The sequence below is a fragment of the Hypomesus nipponensis genome, chromosome 11, assembly GCF_054491055.1.
Source record: "Hypomesus nipponensis isolate SF chromosome 11, ASM5449105v1, whole genome shotgun sequence".
In the NCBI taxonomy this organism is placed as follows: Eukaryota; Metazoa; Chordata; class Actinopteri; order Osmeriformes; family Osmeridae; genus Hypomesus; species Hypomesus nipponensis.
The window spans coordinates 13,061,733-13,081,160 of NC_140371.1; the positions used below are offsets into that span (position 1 = coordinate 13,061,733).

General features: G+C 48.7%; 2 protein-coding genes across 3 annotated transcripts; one reads left to right on the top strand and one right to left on the bottom strand.

Moving 5' to 3' along the window:
• Window positions 1-104: 104 nt before the first annotated feature.
• Window positions 105-12,632, bottom strand: glud1a (glutamate dehydrogenase 1a). The gene is made up of 13 exons (XM_084709074.1): window positions 12,024-12,632; window positions 10,072-10,152; window positions 9,892-9,947; window positions 8,246-8,309; window positions 7,066-7,160; window positions 6,496-6,675; window positions 5,818-5,955; window positions 5,340-5,477; window positions 4,916-4,996; window positions 4,170-4,293; window positions 3,258-3,349; window positions 2,372-2,434; window positions 105-1,282 (listed from the first exon to the last, which is right to left on the bottom strand). The coding sequence occupies exons 1-13, from the start codon at window positions 12,421-12,423 to the stop codon at window positions 1,163-1,165; spliced, it is 1,632 nt and encodes a 543-aa protein (XP_084565200.1). The 5' UTR covers window positions 12,424-12,632; the 3' UTR covers window positions 105-1,162.
• Window positions 12,255-19,270, top strand: shld2 (shieldin complex subunit 2). Of its 2 annotated transcripts, XM_084709072.1 has the most exons (9): window positions 12,255-12,394; window positions 14,879-16,244; window positions 16,416-16,523; window positions 16,838-17,032; window positions 17,220-17,366; window positions 17,573-17,779; window positions 18,008-18,245; window positions 18,607-18,722; window positions 18,970-19,270. In XM_084709072.1, the coding sequence occupies exons 2-9, from the start codon at window positions 14,939-14,941 to the stop codon at window positions 19,137-19,139; spliced, it is 2,487 nt and encodes an 828-aa protein (XP_084565198.1). In that variant the 5' UTR covers window positions 12,255-12,394; window positions 14,879-14,938; the 3' UTR covers window positions 19,140-19,270. The 2 variants fall into 2 exon arrangements, with proteins under 2 accessions (XP_084565198.1, XP_084565199.1); XM_084709073.1 differs by lacking the exon at window positions 16,838-17,032.
• The last annotated feature ends 158 nt before the right edge of the window (window positions 19,271-19,428 follow it).

Here is a 19,428-nt window from a genome sequence, read left to right on the forward strand (position 1 = left end):
AATTTTTGTTCAACATGATAGTGCCAAACATGAAACAGCAGCAGGATTTCCCATGAGAAATGTGTGACCAGTTTGATTCAATTGCACAGTCACCAACACTAGAGTACAGTACAGCATTTTGTGTTTTAATCATTTTCAACAACAAAAAAAAGCAATACAAATTCTCTTACATAGAATCCCAAAGCGGTTTCAATCAAAGCTGATAAGGAAAATAACCATTCCACATTTCCACATTGCCTCCCATCTACATTTCCAGTTGCCCTGGGGATGCTGAAAATAGAAGCGCTATGAAAACACAACCCTCTACTCCTGCACCATTAAAGAACGAAAAAACAAAAGTACTAAAACCCATTCATTTTCCACTTGTAACAGAGTACATAAAGAACCAAAGTCTGCTTTGCAAGTGACCAAATATAAGACATGGCTGCATTTTGATATTTGAAGACATCTCTTTGACAGGTTCTTAGGTCACCCAGAGAGCCTTATGTAAGTGAGAACAGCTAGGTCCAGGCAGGCAGTGGTGGTAACTTGCTCCTTTCCACACAGGGGATCATCCAGTGATATTAAGGCTTTACGTGTCTGAATATATATCTGATATGCTTAAGAGGTCATTTGAACTAGTTCTACCCATGGTGATATGTTGTGGTGTGCGGAAATATGGTGTTATAAGCTGAAGCAGCGGAGCGGGCCTTCGTACAAAGAGCTAGGCTATAAAAGCTGTCAACCTGAAGGTATTTGGTGTTTGCACGCATGAGCAAATGCTAATAGTAAAAATAGATTGGAACAGATGGAATGACTGAGAAAATAATTAGGTTTACTATAAAGGTAAAATATATATAACCATTGATATAAATTCACAAAATAGCCCTATTGAAACGAAGGCTGAAGCGAGTACAGAGGTTTCTCAAAAAGGGCCGCGGATTTCATAGAACACTGGACCGAGACCAAAAAGTGTGCGCCTTGTCTTCCTGGAAATACAAAAGCTTTGATAATAATGATTTCGTGTCAAATGTAAACGCTCAATAAGATGCATCAGGGTTGTATGAGGGGCCCCTTTGAATTGGCGTGAGGCGGGAAAGGGGGGTTGGGGGGGGGGGGGGGGGGGCGGTGTGAGGCCTGTTGGGCTGGACAGGCGCGGCCAGGCGGAGGTAGGTCGGGTGGTTTATGTGAAGGTAAGGCCGGCCTCGTTGTACACCTTGAAGACCTTCTCGATGGCGTTGACGTACGCGGCCGTCCTCAGGTCCAGGCCCAGGTTGTACTTGTTGGCCGTGCGCATGATTTGCTGAGGGGAGAGAAACCCAATAAAACAGAGCTCAAAATATCATGTTTTGAGAGGGCGGCGGATGCCCCTCCTCCTCCGGCGACCCGTCTCCGTGGCGTCGGCCGCCGAGGCCAGCGGCAGCAGCGCTCCTGTGGGTGCTCCTGAGGGTGCTCCTGTCGACACGACGCCCCAGGGAACGAGCCAAGTCACGACCCGCCAAACTCCCAACAACTTCAGGGTTTCCCGCAGCTCTTTACACGCCTGCCGCCTTAGCAACACACGCCTGCCGCCTTAGCAACACACGCCTGCCGCCTTAACTACGTTGTAAAGAATATTCTTTTTTTTTTTTGTTGTGATATCCGCCGGGTTACTCTGTCCTGTTTTCTCCCTTCCATTCCCAAAACGCCAGTCTTCCTTCATTAGGCCACCGCACAAACCCTACCACCTGAACGAACACATTTTCTGCGGGAAACCCTGAACTTGTATTCCGTGTCCTAGTGGGTGGCATGAGAGCGCTTTGTGATCGAGCGGGTGACGTTCCCTGCTAGCTCTGGACTCGGTCAGCCGTGACATTAAAGTCCTCCGTGCTCATGGGGTGTGGGGTGTGGGGGATGGAGGGGGGGGGGACTGGGTGATTAGGGCTGGGTAATGGCCTGGATCAGCATCAGAGCTGGAACAATGAGAGATGAACAACAGAGGGCTACTCTGCTTACCTACGGTCTCCGCGCTCACAGAAAGCAGGTGCGGGCGTGGCCTGGGTGTGGCCTGGGTGCGTGTTTGTCTATTGCATCGGTGCGTAGGCCTCATTTTACGACCCCAACACAGAATGAAACGGCAATGAAATCAAAGTGAAAAGCTACAGTGTCCCTGTGCAAGCTCGGTAGTGAGCTTTAAAAACAAAACAAACACTGAAATGGAACTTCACTATGGAACACGTGGGCCAACAATTAAGACTTCAGTCCCTTTCATCCCCATGACTAATCAGAAACACCGAAGCTTCAGTAGATAAACACAGTGCTCCCGTTCTTCCAATCAAGAGAGAGAGAAAGCCTCCGACCCGCGTGGGGGGGGAGGGGGTGTTCAGAACTGCTAAGCCAATCAGAGACTTACCCTGGCAGAGCGCTCCATGGTGTAAGCCAATCCGGAGTGAACAATGTCCTTCTCTGAGGCTCCCTGGAAACCAATACAGGAGAAGAGGTGGTGAAACCAGGGCTCACAAGACAAGCAGGCGGGCAGAAATGCACACACTCAGACACACACACTCAGACACACACACAGACACTATACACGCACTGAAACCAGACGGTGTGGACGTTTACAGCTTTGGGTCTAACTGAGATTAATCTGTGACCTAGGAAGTAATCAACTTGCAGGGCCGATGTTCAGGGTGTCATATACATCAACGTCACTGTAGCGTATGGATCCGGGGGTGGCGTTCACCACAGGGTGGGCAGCTATATAAAGAGGACAAATGGCATTCCACTGTGTAGTCCTTGAGGTTTCATAGTCAGTGGCATGACTCATGACATCAGGATCATGTTCCGGGGTTCTATTCTCCCATACACAGGTCATTCCATAGGGGTTTCACATTACATTTACATGACATATGCGTTTGTTTCCAGTTCTTGTCTGACCCGTAGCAGATATGCAAATCCAACAAGGCTCGATCTTCTATGTATTGCGATACCTTTAGCAGCTTAGAAGATACAGACTGTTGAACATGTGTATGGTAAATAGGCTCAGATAGGGGATGGGTGGAGAAGGGACAGCTGGAGGGAGGGGTGGGGTGGAGAGAGGGGTGGAGAGAGGGAGGGAGGGGTGGAGAGAGGGAGGGGAAGAGGGAGGGAGGGGTGGAGATAGGGAGGGAGGGGTGGGGTGGAGAGAGGGGTGGAGAGAGGGAGGGAGGGGTGGAGAGAGGGAGGGGAAGAGGGAGGGAGGGGTGGAGATAGGGAGGGAGGGGTGGAGGGAGGGAGGGAGGGGTGGAGAGAGCACTCACAGCGATGCGGGCCTGGAACTCGGAGGTGGGCACCACAGGGATGGCTCCTCCGTGCTTCCCAAACTTCCTCTCCAGACTCTCCTGGACCGACACTGCAGGAGGAGGGGACACGGTTAAGTCAGGTCACTGACTGGTGATCCAGCTCAGGACTACAGTACCCTGAAGACGGATGACCAGCACTTCTGGCACAAGGATATGTTAGTGTTTTCATAGCTTCGGTTTTCTAACAGTGTCTTGACTGACGGTCTGCTCGGACACTCGTACAGTTTGGGGAATCTTCTGGAACGATCAAATGCAAGCTCCAAAAAACTCCAACTGAACTCTTGTCCGCACAAGGTTAACAAGAAAGGAAAAAAAGAACAGGCTGATACAGAAGTTTTACGATAAGAATCAAGCACAGGCACGCTCTTGAAGAAAGAGTGGATCTAGTGTCCTTCTGCCTAATTGACCCCCTCTTCCCAGAAACCGTGCATCACATGACTTCCAACAACAGGGTGTCTAGCCCGGTTAGAAGGGCAGGGGGCTGTACAGAATCCACAACAGAGTGTGTGTGAGAGAGAAAGAGAGAGAGAGACACAGAGAAAGACAGAGAGAGAGAGAGACAGAGAAAGACAGAGAGAGATAGGGAGAGAGAGAGACACACAGAGAAAGACAGACAGACAGAGAGACAGAGAGACAGAGACAGAGAGAGAGAGAGAGAGAGAGAGAGGAGAAAGAGAAGAGAGACAGACAAACAGACAGAAAGAGGGAGCGAGGTAGAATTCACATTCTTCTCATTTCACCGTCGTAACTGACGTGCCGTTCTTGACGCGACATCCCCCCCCCTCCCCCCCACAAGTCGCCCTCATTCCTCAGGCGTCTCATTCGGCCTCGTCCTCCCGGTCGCCCCGGGGGGACGGCGGCCAGACTTACTGAGCAGGTGGTAGTTGGACTCCCTCTCGTACTTGAAGGTCAGACGGCCGTAGCTGACGTGGTTCAGGTTCTTCAGCCACTCAAAGTAGGAGACGGTCACGCCCCCGGCGTTCAGGTACATGTCCTGAAAACACAAGGAGGGACACTGGTGAGGCTCTGCCCACCGCGGGGGGGGGGGCCGGGCCACCTGCGCTGGACGGTCCAGGCGGAGGTGGGGGACCAGAAAAGGCCACATGGGGGTTGGTGCGTAGCTGCAGCACACCAGGAGTCTCCTCTTAGACAGCCTGACTGGGACCAGACCAGAGGACATGTGGTGTATTTCCAGACAGTCTCTTCTCCATAGCGACTGTTTTTTTGCCGAGCGGCGTCCACAGTGATCGGGACAGACAGTGCGGAGGCTCCATATTCACTTTGACTGATACACTTGTCTGGTATGTGGCTCTGCTGGGCTGGGGAATGGTGGATATTATGATATAGCTCTTTGCCATTTCCGGTTTCAAGCCAAGCTTTCCTGGACAAAGAGCTTTCTGAAGCAAAACCATCCAATCAATACCAAAAGCTTAAACCATTACTGGAATCTTTCTACCGTATCGTTACTGTAACTATAATATATATAATCTCTTAAAAAGATATCTGTTAATTAAAAAGCAGGCAGAAAACATGTTCCAGGCCCAGCTGATTAAGGGGAGCTGTAGCTAGATGTGTGATTCTGATGTGGAGGATGAAGTATGGATGCAGGCTCTTACAGGGATCACCATGATGTTCCTCTCTAAGAAGATCTTGTCAGCTGCAGGGGTGGTGGGGCCGTTGGCTCCTTCTGCAATGATCTGGAACACACACACACACACATTATAAACAACAGTTTCTCTTGTAACAGTTTGATTCCAGTCAAGTGAACCTGAGGAGGTCATTTTGTCAGCAAAACTAACATCTTTTCGGCCGAAAAACTGTACAGTGTTTTTGGTGATGGTTCTGAGAATAATAACAAACATCATAATGTATTTGTTGAACAATTGCTTTTGTCCAAAGACGACCTCTTCATCTGCAGCATCTGTGCTGTAACCACTGAGCCATTGAGCTATACCCTCTATGAGGCGGGAAAAAACAAAGAGCCCTCCTGGTGTTCGCCGGCCAGCGTTTGACCTCTGACCTTGGCGTTTGACCTCTGACCTTGGCTTTGATCTTGTGGGCGTTCCTCAAGGTGAGCTGCTTCTCGCTGGCGGCAGGGATCAGGATGTCACAGTCGGCCTCCAGGATGCTCCCCTCGTACGGCGTGGAGTTGGGGAAGCCCACGATGGTGCCGTTAGCCTGGACACACGGAAGGGACTTTACAAACTTACGCCCTTACATGCCGATGACCGTCGTGTTGTCCTGGGACCTTGACCTCGTAGGATTATACTCACAAATATACTCCATTTCACAAAATGAGATTCGATTGTGGTTTCGGGAGGTTTTAAGAATGCAGTTACGTCCTATAGCCCCTAGGTGGCATCCTAATACAATGCTTTCTATATCATGTGACGCTGTAGTGCTGCAGCACCTGGTACAGCTCAGTTTAAACCTGTACCATGTTGAATACATAAACCATGCAGCCCCCTCCCATTAAAATAAATCATATTTAACTTTGCGAGGGAGGTGTGGTTCTTACCAGCTTGTAGTCTTCCAGCTCTTTTGGGTCAATGCCATTGGGGTTCCAGATGCTTCCGTCCACCTCTCCAATTCCTACACACTTGGCCCCAAAGCGGTGCAGGTAACGCATGGAGTGAAGGCCCACGTTACCAAAGCCCTGAAACATGAGAGGTAAAGTCAAAACAAGCTTTCAGAAGAATTCACTGGTGTGGTAATGTGAAGAAGCTATTCATTGCCGAGTGTTCCGACAGCGCTGCATCTGGTCTGCTGGGTTTACAGTTGGCACAATGATGATAGTCCAATGCAGCTGTTGATTAACACGTTGAGGAAGGAGAGCACAGTCTCTGGTGGTGTCATGGAAACCACCACACAGCTCACTGGGCCTTTACAGGAAACCAGGGCATGCCTTTTAAATATCCTTTTGGTGAACTGGCAAAAAAAAACTAAAAAACATGCAAGACCCTACCTCCCTTATTGAACTTTTTCAAGAACAGGGCCCATTGCATTGTAGCCCAATTCACAGGCAAAGTCAGACAGAGGGTTTCGCAAATATCCCCCACGGAACTACACCGTAACCAACCCAAAGCCCTCAAATGACCCTCAAACGACGACTCCAGCTCGGCCAACCAGAGCACTGGACTATGTCTCTCCGCCCCCTCAGCCGAGACACACCCCCCCCCCCCCCCCCCCTCCGTACCTGGATGACGAAGGTCTTGTCGGTGAAGCCGGGGCTGAGGCCCAGCTGGCTCATGTAGGTGGCCTCGTTGATGAAGTTCTCGATGCCGTGGAAGACGCCGCGGCCCGTGGCCGAGATCCTGCCGTGGATGCCTCCCTGGCTGATGGGCTTGCCGGTCACGCAGGCGTGGGCGTTGATATCCTGGGGGCGGAGCGGCGACAAGAGGGGGGAAGAGTTGGAAAGTGTTCGGTTCGAATGTGTCGAAAACGCGTCGGGTTTTAATTTGCGGTTCAGTGTTTTGGATCACACTTCAAGTTAAGGCTATGCAAAGGGGTCAAACGCAAAAGGGCAAGTCAAACAGCTGAGAATTCTCCGTCGGCTGGGACAGAAAACGTTGAACTATTTTAGTGATAGCCCCATGAGAATGTCTGAACACTTGAGGGGTCTGCGGTGCTGTAACTTCTAACATGTCTTTGTTATCAAGTAAATCAATGCAAAGCAAACACCACCGATCGGTGGAAGAGGACTCCACGTCCCTCCGCCACGTGGTTGGCCGGGGGGGGGGTTGGATTTCCATGTAAGGACACTTACATGGTGTCCCATGGTGTTGGCGTAGGTGTCAGCAATCCAGGACATCTCCCTCTCTCCTGTACTCATGTCAGGGGCGGGGACGTCAATGCCAGGTCCTGGCAGGGAAAAACAAACACGACGGTGTTACATTTCAGTGAGCCGTCTCTTTACGTAAACTCGAAAGCTGTACGCAACTCCTCGCCGTCAATAGCGACGTGAAAGAATAACGACCAAAGAGAAATCTTGGAGAAGGTCCCCCCGTTCCGTGAACCCCGATTGGAATATTCCGGCGTGAGGCGGAAGGGTTAAAATAGCGCGGCCCGTTTTAGAACGCTGCCACGGGGGTCGTGGCCCACGTGCCGAAGCCAGCAGAGCCGCCGTGCAGCCTTGCTTATTCACACCACCTCTCACACCGTACACCCAGCCCCCTCTCCTGCACCCTCCAAGCGAGGAATGCAGCCACGCAGGTGGGTCCGTCAGTGGATGGGCGACACGGCCATATTCCAGCTATACTAACAGTCCCCTCCCCCGCAGACCAGGAAGGAGGGGCTGGGTTTCGCTCCTTTTCGTAAAAACGGCTTTTGCCGCGGGCCGATTCATGTCCTCGGTGATTCGGCGTGTGCGCATGTTGACATTTACAGCTCCACGGGGGATTGTGAGGATGAGTGTGGGGGGGGGGGGGACAGAAGCTGCCCCACAGAGGCCCCGGGCCGGGGTCACTTCACACACTGAGGGAGCGACCCTGAGACAAACACTGAGGCCCACAGGACAGACCGTCCTGTTGTTCTCCAAACTGAACCCCCTCCCTGAAAAAGCCTACCGTTTCACCTCACCCCCCACTTTGGAAAAGATTGAGCAGTGAGCTTTCCCGGGACCTAAGCTACAAATAAAAACGCGATTGCGTATGCAGTTACGCAAGCCGACGCTTTTATCTAAAGCAAGGGTACAGCATTGGGGGGGATCTGAACTCTGCCGTCCAATGCTCTAAGCACTGAGCTCTGCCCTCCATAGTGTGGCTGTCACTGTGGGGGTGGTGTTTGCAGGCTGTGAAGGCGCTGGAGTGCAGTCTCTGATGGTGCAGGGGGGGAAGGTGTGGACTACACGTCCCATCCCCCACACGGAGGGCTCACTGAATCACATGCACATAGATCACCCCCGAGTCATTTACAACCGCGCTCCCTGGAAACAACAAGCCACTGACCGATGAAGCCCTTCTTGGCCAGCTCGATGGTGAATCTCCTGGTGATCTTCTCCAGTTCGTTGTCCTGCGAACAAAGCACATCAGATGCCATGGTCAAGTCAAGTGTATTTATTTATAAAGCACGTTTAAAAACAACTTTTGTCGACCGAAGTGCTGCACAGTCAAAACACATAACCAGCTAGACATATTTATAAGACATGACAAACATAAACAAAAAATTCCTTCCCAACTGCAGACTCAAATGCTAAAGAAAAAAGATAGGTCTTAAGGTGGGATTTAAAAATGTTGCTACTAGTAGAGGACCTATACATAAGGTCGGCTGTTCCACAACTTTGGAACAGCAACGAAAAAGGCACTAATTACTTTAAACTTCAAACGTGACCGTGCAACGCACAAAAGCAGTTTGTTGGACGACCTAAGGGGTCCTTGAGGAAGAACGCTGGCTAAGGAGGTCTGAAATATAAGAGGGTGCCGATCCATGCAGGGCCTTAAAAACAAATACAAAGAACCTTGCAACCATAGGTTGAGCATGGATTCATAATCACAGCACATTTCTATACATGAACTACATCAGCCTAATTGCTGGGCGACAAAGGGTGCTCGTCTATGTGGAGATGCAGGAGAACTTCACATCGACACTTCACTGAAAGCCCTGAAACAAACCAGCACGGTCAACAACAGAACAACAGACTCTGAGGTCTCAGGGAGGGGACAGGCAGGCCTCTGCTTTGTCAGAGCACAGACAAGTCAGATGTGCAGAACAGGGAAGAGCAGAGGGGGAGGGAGAGAGAGGGGGGAGGGGGGAGACCCAGTCACGATATCTGCCAGCGGACAGCTGATGGTTCAGCATTTCTCTCTACCAGTCGGTCAGCTACCAATAGGTAGAGCTGCCAAGGCCTAATGGAGCCCCACTTCCTGCCAGAACAAAAACAAACTGGAAGCTCCTAGCTTCAGTTTCCCGTCGAGGTAAACACGATATCGAATTCCGAAAGTTTGGACACAGTTCTCAGCAGACTAGGCTCAAGGCTGTGGATGCCCTAGTGATGATCGAGCCAATATTCCCTATGAGCGTGCACAGAGTAAGAGCATGCATCTTCCTTTATTTCCATCTGTCTGGCGGCATCCTGTGGGCTTTTCCTCCATGTTAGCGTAGGAACATAACATCCTGCAGCCATATTGTTCACGCATAAAGAACATATTGGAATGGGCCCAGAGAAGCTGCTGATAAACCTACGCCAGGGAGCAAGGGATGATGACTATAAATTAGAGTTGGAGTCAGATGGCTGAGCGGTGAGGGAGTCGGGCTAGTAATCAGAAGGTTGCCGGATTGATTCCCCGCCGTGCCAAATGACGTTGTGTCCTTGGGCAAGGCTTCACCCTACTTGCCTTGGGGAGAATGTCCCTGTACTAACTGTAAGTTACTCTGGATAAGAGCGTCTGCTAAATGACGTAAAGTAAAGAGGGAAGCTGTTGTTAAACGTACGCCAGGGAGCAAGGGATGATGACTATAAATACAGTGTTCTTCCTGCACCTGTAATTACAGCCTCAGGTGGCACAGTGATGTGAGCTCATCCGGGTGTCCCGTGACACACAGACAACACCACCAATATAAGTCAGGGTTTACCAACACACAAATGACGACTTACAGAGTAATTTCGGGGGTTTATTTTCACTCCTGCTTTGGCTCCTCCAAATGGCACATCTGAGTTACGACAGAGAACATTTAGTCATGAACACCTTCAAAATTACATTGAAAATACCAGATATTGAAATATAGAACTACACAGTGTGTGTGTGTGTGTGTGTGTGTGTAAACAAGCACGTACCCACAACAGCACACTTGTAAGTCATCAGAGAAGCCAAGGCTTTCACCTCGTCGACGGACACCTCTGTGCTGTAGCGGATACCTGAAGCAAACAACAAAACAGTCAGTGAGGTCTTCATGTGACGAATCTGCCTCGCTCCATAAAGAGATTAAATTACCTTGTTGGGCTAAAGTGGACATAAATCAAATTATTCCAAACATACATTTCTTTAGGATTAGGCCTTATGAGTTATACATGTTGTGGCTGTAAGATACTTAGGGAAACGTTTGCCAAACCAACAACTATCTCATTCACTAACTCTAAATTGTCACTACGTCATCAATGGAGATGGTTACACTTCCACACTACAGGCATAAATAATTCTGCAGTTGCAACCTAATAGCAGAACAGGTGAAATCCACATCAAAACCAGGGGGCAGTTCTAAACCCCTTCACCATTAGATGGATTAGTCTGGTACTGTCCTGAATGGGATGCAGGTCTAATCCAATTAAGTTCACAACAATAAGAAGGCAGGCTTTCCCTTCTGAAAACAAAAACATTGCCACATTTAGAATAGGAAAGCCGATGGTGTATGTCCAACGAGGAGACAGTAGGAAAGCAATTTGTGTTTTCTATATTTACACTTTACCATGCCAGACCCACACACTCATGGTCCGTAAACCTTTAATGTTGTGCAGACTCCAAACCCGCCATTTTACACAACACCACTTTTGGTTCGGTTCTAAACTTCAGGATCAAAATGGTTGCAGCTGGACAGAAAGTGGTTACAGTAGAGCTCCACAGCTCTGAGAGGGGAAGCTTGCATGTGGATGGAAGGTGGAACCCTCCCACCCAGCCCTCCCTCCCTCCCTCGCCCAAACACTATGACTCATGTTGGAGTCCACAAGCAGACAGCCCATGCCTACACTCTTCCACTCGCAGAGAGAGAAAAAAAAAACATGGTGAACTGGAAAATAGGTGTGGTCACTGGGCACACAAACTTCAGTAGGCTGAGGTTCTAAAGGCAGGGTACTGGGTAGGCTTGTTTAATTAGGCCAATTCAGATAAGATAGGGTATCCCTTATATTTCAGTGGCAGACCCTCTGTTCCAGCAAAGCAAGTCACTGCAATGACATGCACCAGTAAAGTTATCTCAAACTATGTCCAAGTGTTTCTAATAGCTCCAGTGTAAGTCATTCTCCCTGGTCCTGATTTACTATAATTGAAAGATGAACTAGTGATGATTCAGCTCAGCAATTTTCTAAGGGTTGTTGTGTGATATAGCCCAAGAAAAGCTAGGTTAAATGATAGCCTTGTGTGCACAGACTGCCTGGTTAAACAAACAGAACTATTCCAGTTACTGGATTGTCAGCATTCCTGTCCGGGCAGAAACTATTAAGAGTAGAAATGTTTTTAAACTTATAAATCTCTCTTTCCGGGATCCTTTCCATGTTCACGGGTTGGAGTGCAAGGGCTGTAAGCAAACTGTCTTGGAGGACTCCTGCTTCTGACATTCTAGCTAGGGACCAGGTAACGTTAGCTAAAGTGAAACGCATCATTAAAAGACGTGTTAGCAAGCACCAACTACAATACCCATTTCAGCCAGGCTGGCAAGGATGAAAAAACACTAACGTAACTTTTTTGATTGGCCACGCTGTCAGATAACACTAGTTCACTTTTGTATTTGCAATGCATAACCCTGACAGTCAGGGGGCATGCTAGAAAGCTTGTCCCAATAGCTAGATATCCAGCTAGTACTACAGTAGCTAACTAAATTAGTTGATTTGAACACAACGAACAACTTCTAATTCAATATATTATCTTTAACAACATAAGAAAGCTAGCCACCAGAATGTTAACTGACAGAAAAATTTAACACCAACTAAAAATCAATTTATGGAATCAGTTTCGTATATCTATGCGCCTGCTTCAACTGCCGGGGCGGCGGAACATCTCCCGCCGACTCGCTCACCTCCTTTGCACGGTGTCCGGTGCTGGCTGTGCTGGGCCCGGTAACCCTCAATCACCTCCCATTCGCCGTTGTCTCGCTTGATGGGGAAACACACACTCAAGACGTGGTTGCAGGGCTTAATAATTTTGAGGATTCCTCGAACTCGGTGTCTCTTTTGTTCAGGTGTTTCCTTATTCCTGAGGTCTTCCACCAATTTGTCCTCAACGATATTTGCGCCACGGTCGAAGAATCCCTCAACCATTCTGAAGAAGTTGGGGTCATCCTCTTTTTCTCCTACGGCCTCGCTGTAGTGGCGCACCCGCATCAAGGACGCGGAAGCTGGAAGAGCAGAGTCGATACATCCCGAGGCCAGCGCACTGCTTGCTCCACGGGTAAGTAATTCTCCGAAATACCTGTACATTTTGACGTTATATGGGCAGTGTGACCAGATATTTCCTTAAAATGTGGGGGAAGACAATGTCATGGGTCGGGGGGGAAATTAAAATTAGAAGAAGACAACAACTCCTCCCTGCCCTGAGCAGTTCCGCAATGATCTGACAGCAGTCATTCCGACCCTTTCTGTTTTTAAGGACAGGCGTGTTTGTGTAGAATAGAGTCCCCTCCTCCCTCCCTCACACTGGAAGTGATCCTCGTGCACGTGCACATTCTCGTGGACCAACTAGACTGACTTTCAAACGTATGCTACATTACAAGTAAATTATATTTTCAAATAATTTGTTTAGTATAATGCTGCCTATAACATCCAAGATTGTTACTGTACGTCTCTCTGATGTGGTGTAAAATACTGTGATACATTTATTTTTGTGGTTAAACATCAAGGCGACACTTGTAGTTTATTATCTGTGCCTAGTTTGCATTTCATACTCTGCTTTAGCCAAAGGGCATATTTTTATCATATGAAAGTGGGCTTTAATGTCCCACTCACTGTGGCATATGGAGGACACGGTTGTCCACCCTGTTCAGGACACCACCAAGATGGATGCTCTGGGAAGATAAAGTGTGCACAGTCAGTGTCAAAAGCTGCTCAAAGCTGTGTTCACAATCAGTTCACCAGTGAGTTGACTGGCAATGAGAAAGGTAACAATAAATACAAATTTGAAATGGTAATACTATTATTTAAGGAAGTTCCTTATAAGAAGGCTTACAGTACATGCAAATTGTGAGCATCTCACAACTGATATTTTAATTGGTTGCTCAATGAAGGCAAGGCCTGGTAATAAGGTCATTTTTGTGCTGACACAAACTGACAATACGCTAGGTTATGTCAGACTCCACCAGTTAGGGTAGAGTACACCTTTTCTGAATCAATGGGTTTGTGTCAAGCTTATGTCCACACACATATGCCCGCATTGTTTCTTCATTCATCATATCTAAACTATTCACATTGGAGTTCTATCAGGACCCCAACCCCTGTGGACTCTTACCTTGGTAAACCTACCTCGGGTAGGATCAACCCCTTGTGTAAACACACAAGTAAACAGAATGGTCCACACTAATGATCAACCAGTGCAGTTCTCCAAGAGCTTCAGGAATGGACTCATGTCCAGAATTGTGTTAATGAAAAAGACAGAGAATGTAATGGGGATGTACCATACATATTGACAGACTGTAGGCTGTTTACACATAGTCTGTATACCAGACGCAGTCTTTAGTCTGTATAGGCTAACTAAACGTGGTATTATTACCTGTGCAGTTCACTGTTCGCCATCAGGTCAGGGAGATTACTGGAGGTTTTCACACCTGAACAGGACATATCTCATACATGTGATATGCACATTGGGGCCTCAAACGGTGCACTGGATCTGAGGACAAGGCTCTATAAAAGTAGTATAAACCTTTATAACCTGCAGCTAGTAGATTATAGAGAGTCTTAAACAGTATAACATTTTTTTAAATAGTTTCCTTGGCTTTGTATAGCACGATTAACCTAGACGTTTTTGGTCACTCGTTTTGCATCAGAAGTGCCCTTTATATTGCTTTTCATGCATTTTTCATTGGCCAGAGGTCACGAGGTTCTCTACTATTGAGGATTCTTCGTTGATATTGCGGAACAGTGTCATTCCTCCAACAAAACCCTTAGCAATCATTTTCTAAAAAGATGACCTCTTACGTTATCTCTTTCACTTCTCCATCCCTCACCATTCCACCACACGCAGGCTGCTTTCATTCTACCCCAAACCCCCCACTCCCTACCCCACCAGCCCCACCAGCCCCCCCAGCCCCCTCTTCCACAGTCTATTCCCTGCAATCCACACTGGGTCCAATTTCAAAGTGCACAGGCTCTGCTGTATCATTGGCTCACATACTGACAACACCCATCCTCTGGTTGGTGAGTTCTGGGCAGTTACTCATTAAACTGCATTTTTCAGGGGAACATAGCCAATAGGACGGGTGCATTCACCAGATACTTGGTTATTGTTCCCAGCTGTGGGCTAGTGCTTCAACGTAACCCTGTTAGGTGTAGAACTGAGCTTGAAAAAAGCAGATGTGTATTTGTGCTGAGTCATTTAGGTATGACATACTAACTGACATTATACACCCCCAAAAAACATTTTTTAAGGCGGATGACTGTGTGATGACATTTCAGATGACATTGACCTGAAGGCTGAGTTCTTGAGGTACCTGTCCAGGCGCTAAGCCTGAGTTCAGTTTAATATGTATCGATGATGCACGCACACATTTTGTAATCAGTGATCAATTTATAGTGAAGCTTTATTTGTGGAAAATATACCTGAGTAAAGGTTTCCCATCCATTAATTATTAACTAATAAGACATACCATACTTATAGACTTAATACCAACGTAATACTCAATCCTCCCCCCCTCTCTTTTTAATTTCTCTCTTTACCACACAGACAACTGCAGCACCAGAACAATGGAACCCAGGAACCCTGGCCTCAGATGCAAACATCAACATGTCTGACAAGCCCAAAATCCTTGTGTTCTTGGGAGCTCCTCCCCCTCCCTTAGAACCCGTGTCTGAGGCGGAGGTCAAGGCGGTCAGCGAGTCTCGACCCTGGAGGACCATGAACCTCCTGTGGCAAGGGGGCAGACTGAGACCCACAGAGGGTGAGGATGGCACTCGTGTAGGAACTGGCCCGTGTAGGGATACCAGCCTGATACCAGAGCCTGGTCAGATGGCTCATACTAGCGGGGACCATAGCAGACTAGAAGATGGCCAGCACATCCGAATCCGATCTCAACCAGAGGAGGAGCAGGCCCGCCAAAACAGAAACCCAGATTCCCATCAAGAGAGTTCACCTTCCCAACATGACCAGGCAGATGCTGAGAGGGAAGACCTGTGTTCTGAATCGGTCAAAGACTATCTGGATAGTTGCTTCCAGGCTGGCCAACCAGACCCAGAGCCTGAGCCTTACCCTGACCGAAGTGAAACCCCGTCAGACCCCATTGCAGCATCTGTGTCATTAGACACTGAGTACCTGAGTGCATGGACTGTCAGCCAAGCACTGGTTTTGAGAAGTAGACTACAGCCCAAACCAGGGCCCAGCCTCGAACAGTCCCCACATCCTCCAGACATCCTCCCCAGCCTCGCCCCAGGACTGAGTACCCAACCAGGCCCCAGCTCCGGAAAAGCCCACAGTCAACAAACCCCACCCAGAGAAACAGCCATACCTATCTTCCTCTCCAGCAGCTCCCCAGAGCTCTACAGCCCTGGATCCTCCACTCCCTCCCCCGGGGAGTTGGCGAATCAACAGGGCTCAATGGAGCTCTTCTACGAGCCCATGCTGAGTCCAAGGCTGGAGAAAGGAGGGGTGATCCTGGAAGTGACCCAAGATGGCATGCTCTGCTCCCAGAGTGACCCTGTCGGGGCAGAGCCAGGCCTGTCCCGAGCACAAGGTTCCCTTTCTCCTGTGCACACCTCCCCCAAGGCTCCAGCCCCTAAAAGAAGTAAAGTGTCCCCAACCTTATCCAAAACTGAAAGGCCACCTGAAACGTCAACAGGAAACGCTTGTGTTCCCACAAGCCTGCTCACCAGATGCAGCAAGCAGGGGGTGCGTTACTGTATTTTAGTAGCGGTGGTGCACCCCTGTCACCTGAAGGAGATCCAGTTGAAGCGTGGCATGTCCGCCGGAACAAGTGTGCCACTTGCGTCCATCGTGGTGACCGACCAATCAGCTGTAGAGATGAAGGTGGTGCTGTGGAGGAAGGCTGCGTTCTGGGCACTGACAGTTTATCCTGGAGATATGCTGCTTATCACTGGTATGGTAAAAACATGAACACAAAATATTATAGAAAGTATCTATATATTACATTATATATACATCTATGTATATTTATGGAAACTAACTTCACTTGTAGCAATAGACTACTAATAGTTGTAATAGAGCTTTAAATAGAGGGGTACCATTGACATGTACTGCCACCTGTCAGGTGTGATGGTCAATGAGGACAAGTGGAGAGGAGAGACAGTGCTGCAGTCTAGCTACACCAGCAGACTTCTGAACCTGGGACAAGTCGCCAACAGCAGGTCACCACCGGGTAGGCGTGTGGAGAACATACCAGCATGTCATGAATACGAGTGTATGAATGTATGAGTACATTACAGAACACGTTTTATTTAATATTTTAAATCAAACATTTTTCTTGACACTGAGGTTTGCTAGTCTGGTCAAACCAGCATAATCAGTGCTTGCTGCCTGATATATTTAATATAACTAAATACACTCTGTGACCCTAACGTCCGCTCCTTATAGATAGGGTTGCCATATCACAACATCAAACTGTTTGTAAATTCCAGGTTAGGTTCATTTGCTATCTGATTGTCGTTAAGGCATCGGGGTTTTTCCATTTAGTTCCACAGGATGTGAATGCTCAAACCCTGAGATCCCTGTGTTCTTACTTGCGTGAGCGGCGCCCCCTGCTGTTGTCCGTCCCTCCTCGCATCCCTCAGAACCCTCACGCCCTCCCCCATGCTCGCCTTCGGAGCCTTCGGCCCAACACACTGGTCCACGCACTTCTCCGCGTCACTCACACTGAGATGATCACAGGTACAGACAACACACACACATATATATACACACTCAATTCATTCATGAGATCCTCACAGATGTCACTCCTATTCCACTGATACATGTAGGAGTGTCTCCGTCACTAAGGAAACTTGCACTCGCACTTGAGGTGCAGACTCCAGTCCACAGTCGTTAAATGTTGCATGCTGGTGCGTGTGTGTCGCAGCATGGCGGAGTGAAACAGAGGGCACGTCCAGGACAGGAGGGGTCCTGAAAGCTGTGCTGTCTGTGGAGCAGGGAGATGGACACCAGGGGGCAGTGGTGCTCTGGGGGACTGCTCTGACCTGGCTGACACGCATCAACAGGAACAAAGGTATTCGTCCCCCAGCCTTGTTCGCACTTGAGGGCAGGACTGTCTTATTCCCTTCTCTTTATCTGTGGCCGTGTTCCATGGCAGTTGATCAGATCATGCTAACACATGCTAACACATGTTGGTAACACATGCTAACACATGTTGGTAACACATGCTAACACATGTTGGTAACACATGCTAACGCAGTCCTGGTGGTCCCCGAGCAGATGCGGTGTGGGACTTCCGTGTGCTCCTGGTCAGAGAGAGTATGACCTCAGACCTTCTGGAGCTCCACTCCACCCCCTGGGGCTCCTGCGAGCCCCTGTTCCCGGATGACTGCAGGGCCCTGGACTTCTACAGACCCGGGCTGGCCCGGTCCAGCACCACCAGCATAGAGATAGACCTGCGCACGCTCCTGTCCCAGAAGTACACAGGTGAGAAGTGAGGCCTGATGAACGGGACAGAATCACGAGCATGTGTCTGAAGGCAAGTGCTATGTGATCCAACCATGTTTGGCCGTGTGAGATCAGGAGAAAGGCGGGCAAAGGAATCCAAGACGTTACGGCTACGTTTAACACAACGCTTGTCGCCGCTGTTTTCATATATGTGGCGATTCAAAACAGGACGATCAGCACGTTCACATGTGCACCCTTCGTTAACAGGCGATGTGGAACTGAGAGCACACGTCACAAAGTTCCAGTTCCAAGGGAGCCCGTCCCAGACTGCACTGCAGCCCCTTGACTGTGACACGTCTCTGGAGAGTATAGTGGAGACAGTGTCCGGGGACATCACCTTCACCGGCTGTGGCCGCTGCGCTGCGGAGTTGGACACGGATGCTAACGGGATCTACTGCCCCTGCTACCCATGCCTGCCCCACACTGGCGTACGCCGGTATTACAGGTCCGTCTCACGTGAAAACCCGGAATCTCCGGCCACTACTACTAGTTCAGCAAGGCGACATAGCTCAAAGATTTGGTTTTGCTTTCATTTTTCAGCAATGACCAATGGCATTTTAGTCATTTAGCAGACGCTCTAATCCAGAGCGATTTACAGTAAATACAGGGACATTCCCCCGAGGCAAGTAGGGTGAAGTGGCTTGCCCAAGGCACACAACGTCATTTGGCATGGCCGGGAATCGAACTGGCACCCTTCAGATTACTAGCCCGATTCCCTAACCGCTCAGCCACCTGACTCCCTAATAAAATGGTCAATGCACTATCTCTTCTGTGTTGATGGTGTTGGTTCTGTGTGTGTGAGCCAGGCCAGTTGTGCTGACAGTGAAGGAGGGAGAGAGCCAGGTATGTGTGCAGGTGCCACCTGTCCTGCTGCAGGCAATCCTTCTCAACACCCCCCCTGATAAGCTGAACAAGACTGTTGGTAAGAATATGAGTGTTATTACACTTAACATGTTCCTTCTTCCTCTTCCCCCCTCTTGGTTATTGTGTTATCTTCTTTCACAACACCCCCTATTGATTGCACTATATCATTTATTTCTCTCTTCTCTCGACTCCACCCTTCCCGATCGGAAATGTACTCAATTCTTCCCTATTCATCCCCATTGTCAACTCTTTCTCTCGCTCTTTCTCTGTCTCTCTCTATCTCTCTTTTACACTCTCCGGCCCAGCTCCAGGATCAGATGTGAGATATGTCCAGGTGATCGCTGACAGGATTCATTTCTTGCTCGCCCTTCCCAGGCGCACTGTCATCCTCACTGTTCGGAGTTACTTCTTGTGCGACGAGAATAGCGTCCCCACTGTGCAGGACTTCCTTCTGTTGGATCTGCAGCTCGCTTGACCATGAGCTGAGGATTATCTCTGTGTCACACCTTTTCCAAGGAATTTTTGACTGGGTGTAAACAACGTTTTGACAGACTGACTGTTTTAATTTGCAATGAAATAAAATAATGTTTTGTCATCTTTACCACATCACGGCAGAGTTTAAATGTGTCTATGTATCTACAGTCTGTCATCTATGTATTTTTAAACCAAATAAATCTGTAGTACATAGACTTACAATTCTATAATGCCACATTTATCAGGCACACGATGTTGAATGAAGGCAGGTCTTTTAGTCTCTCAGCCAA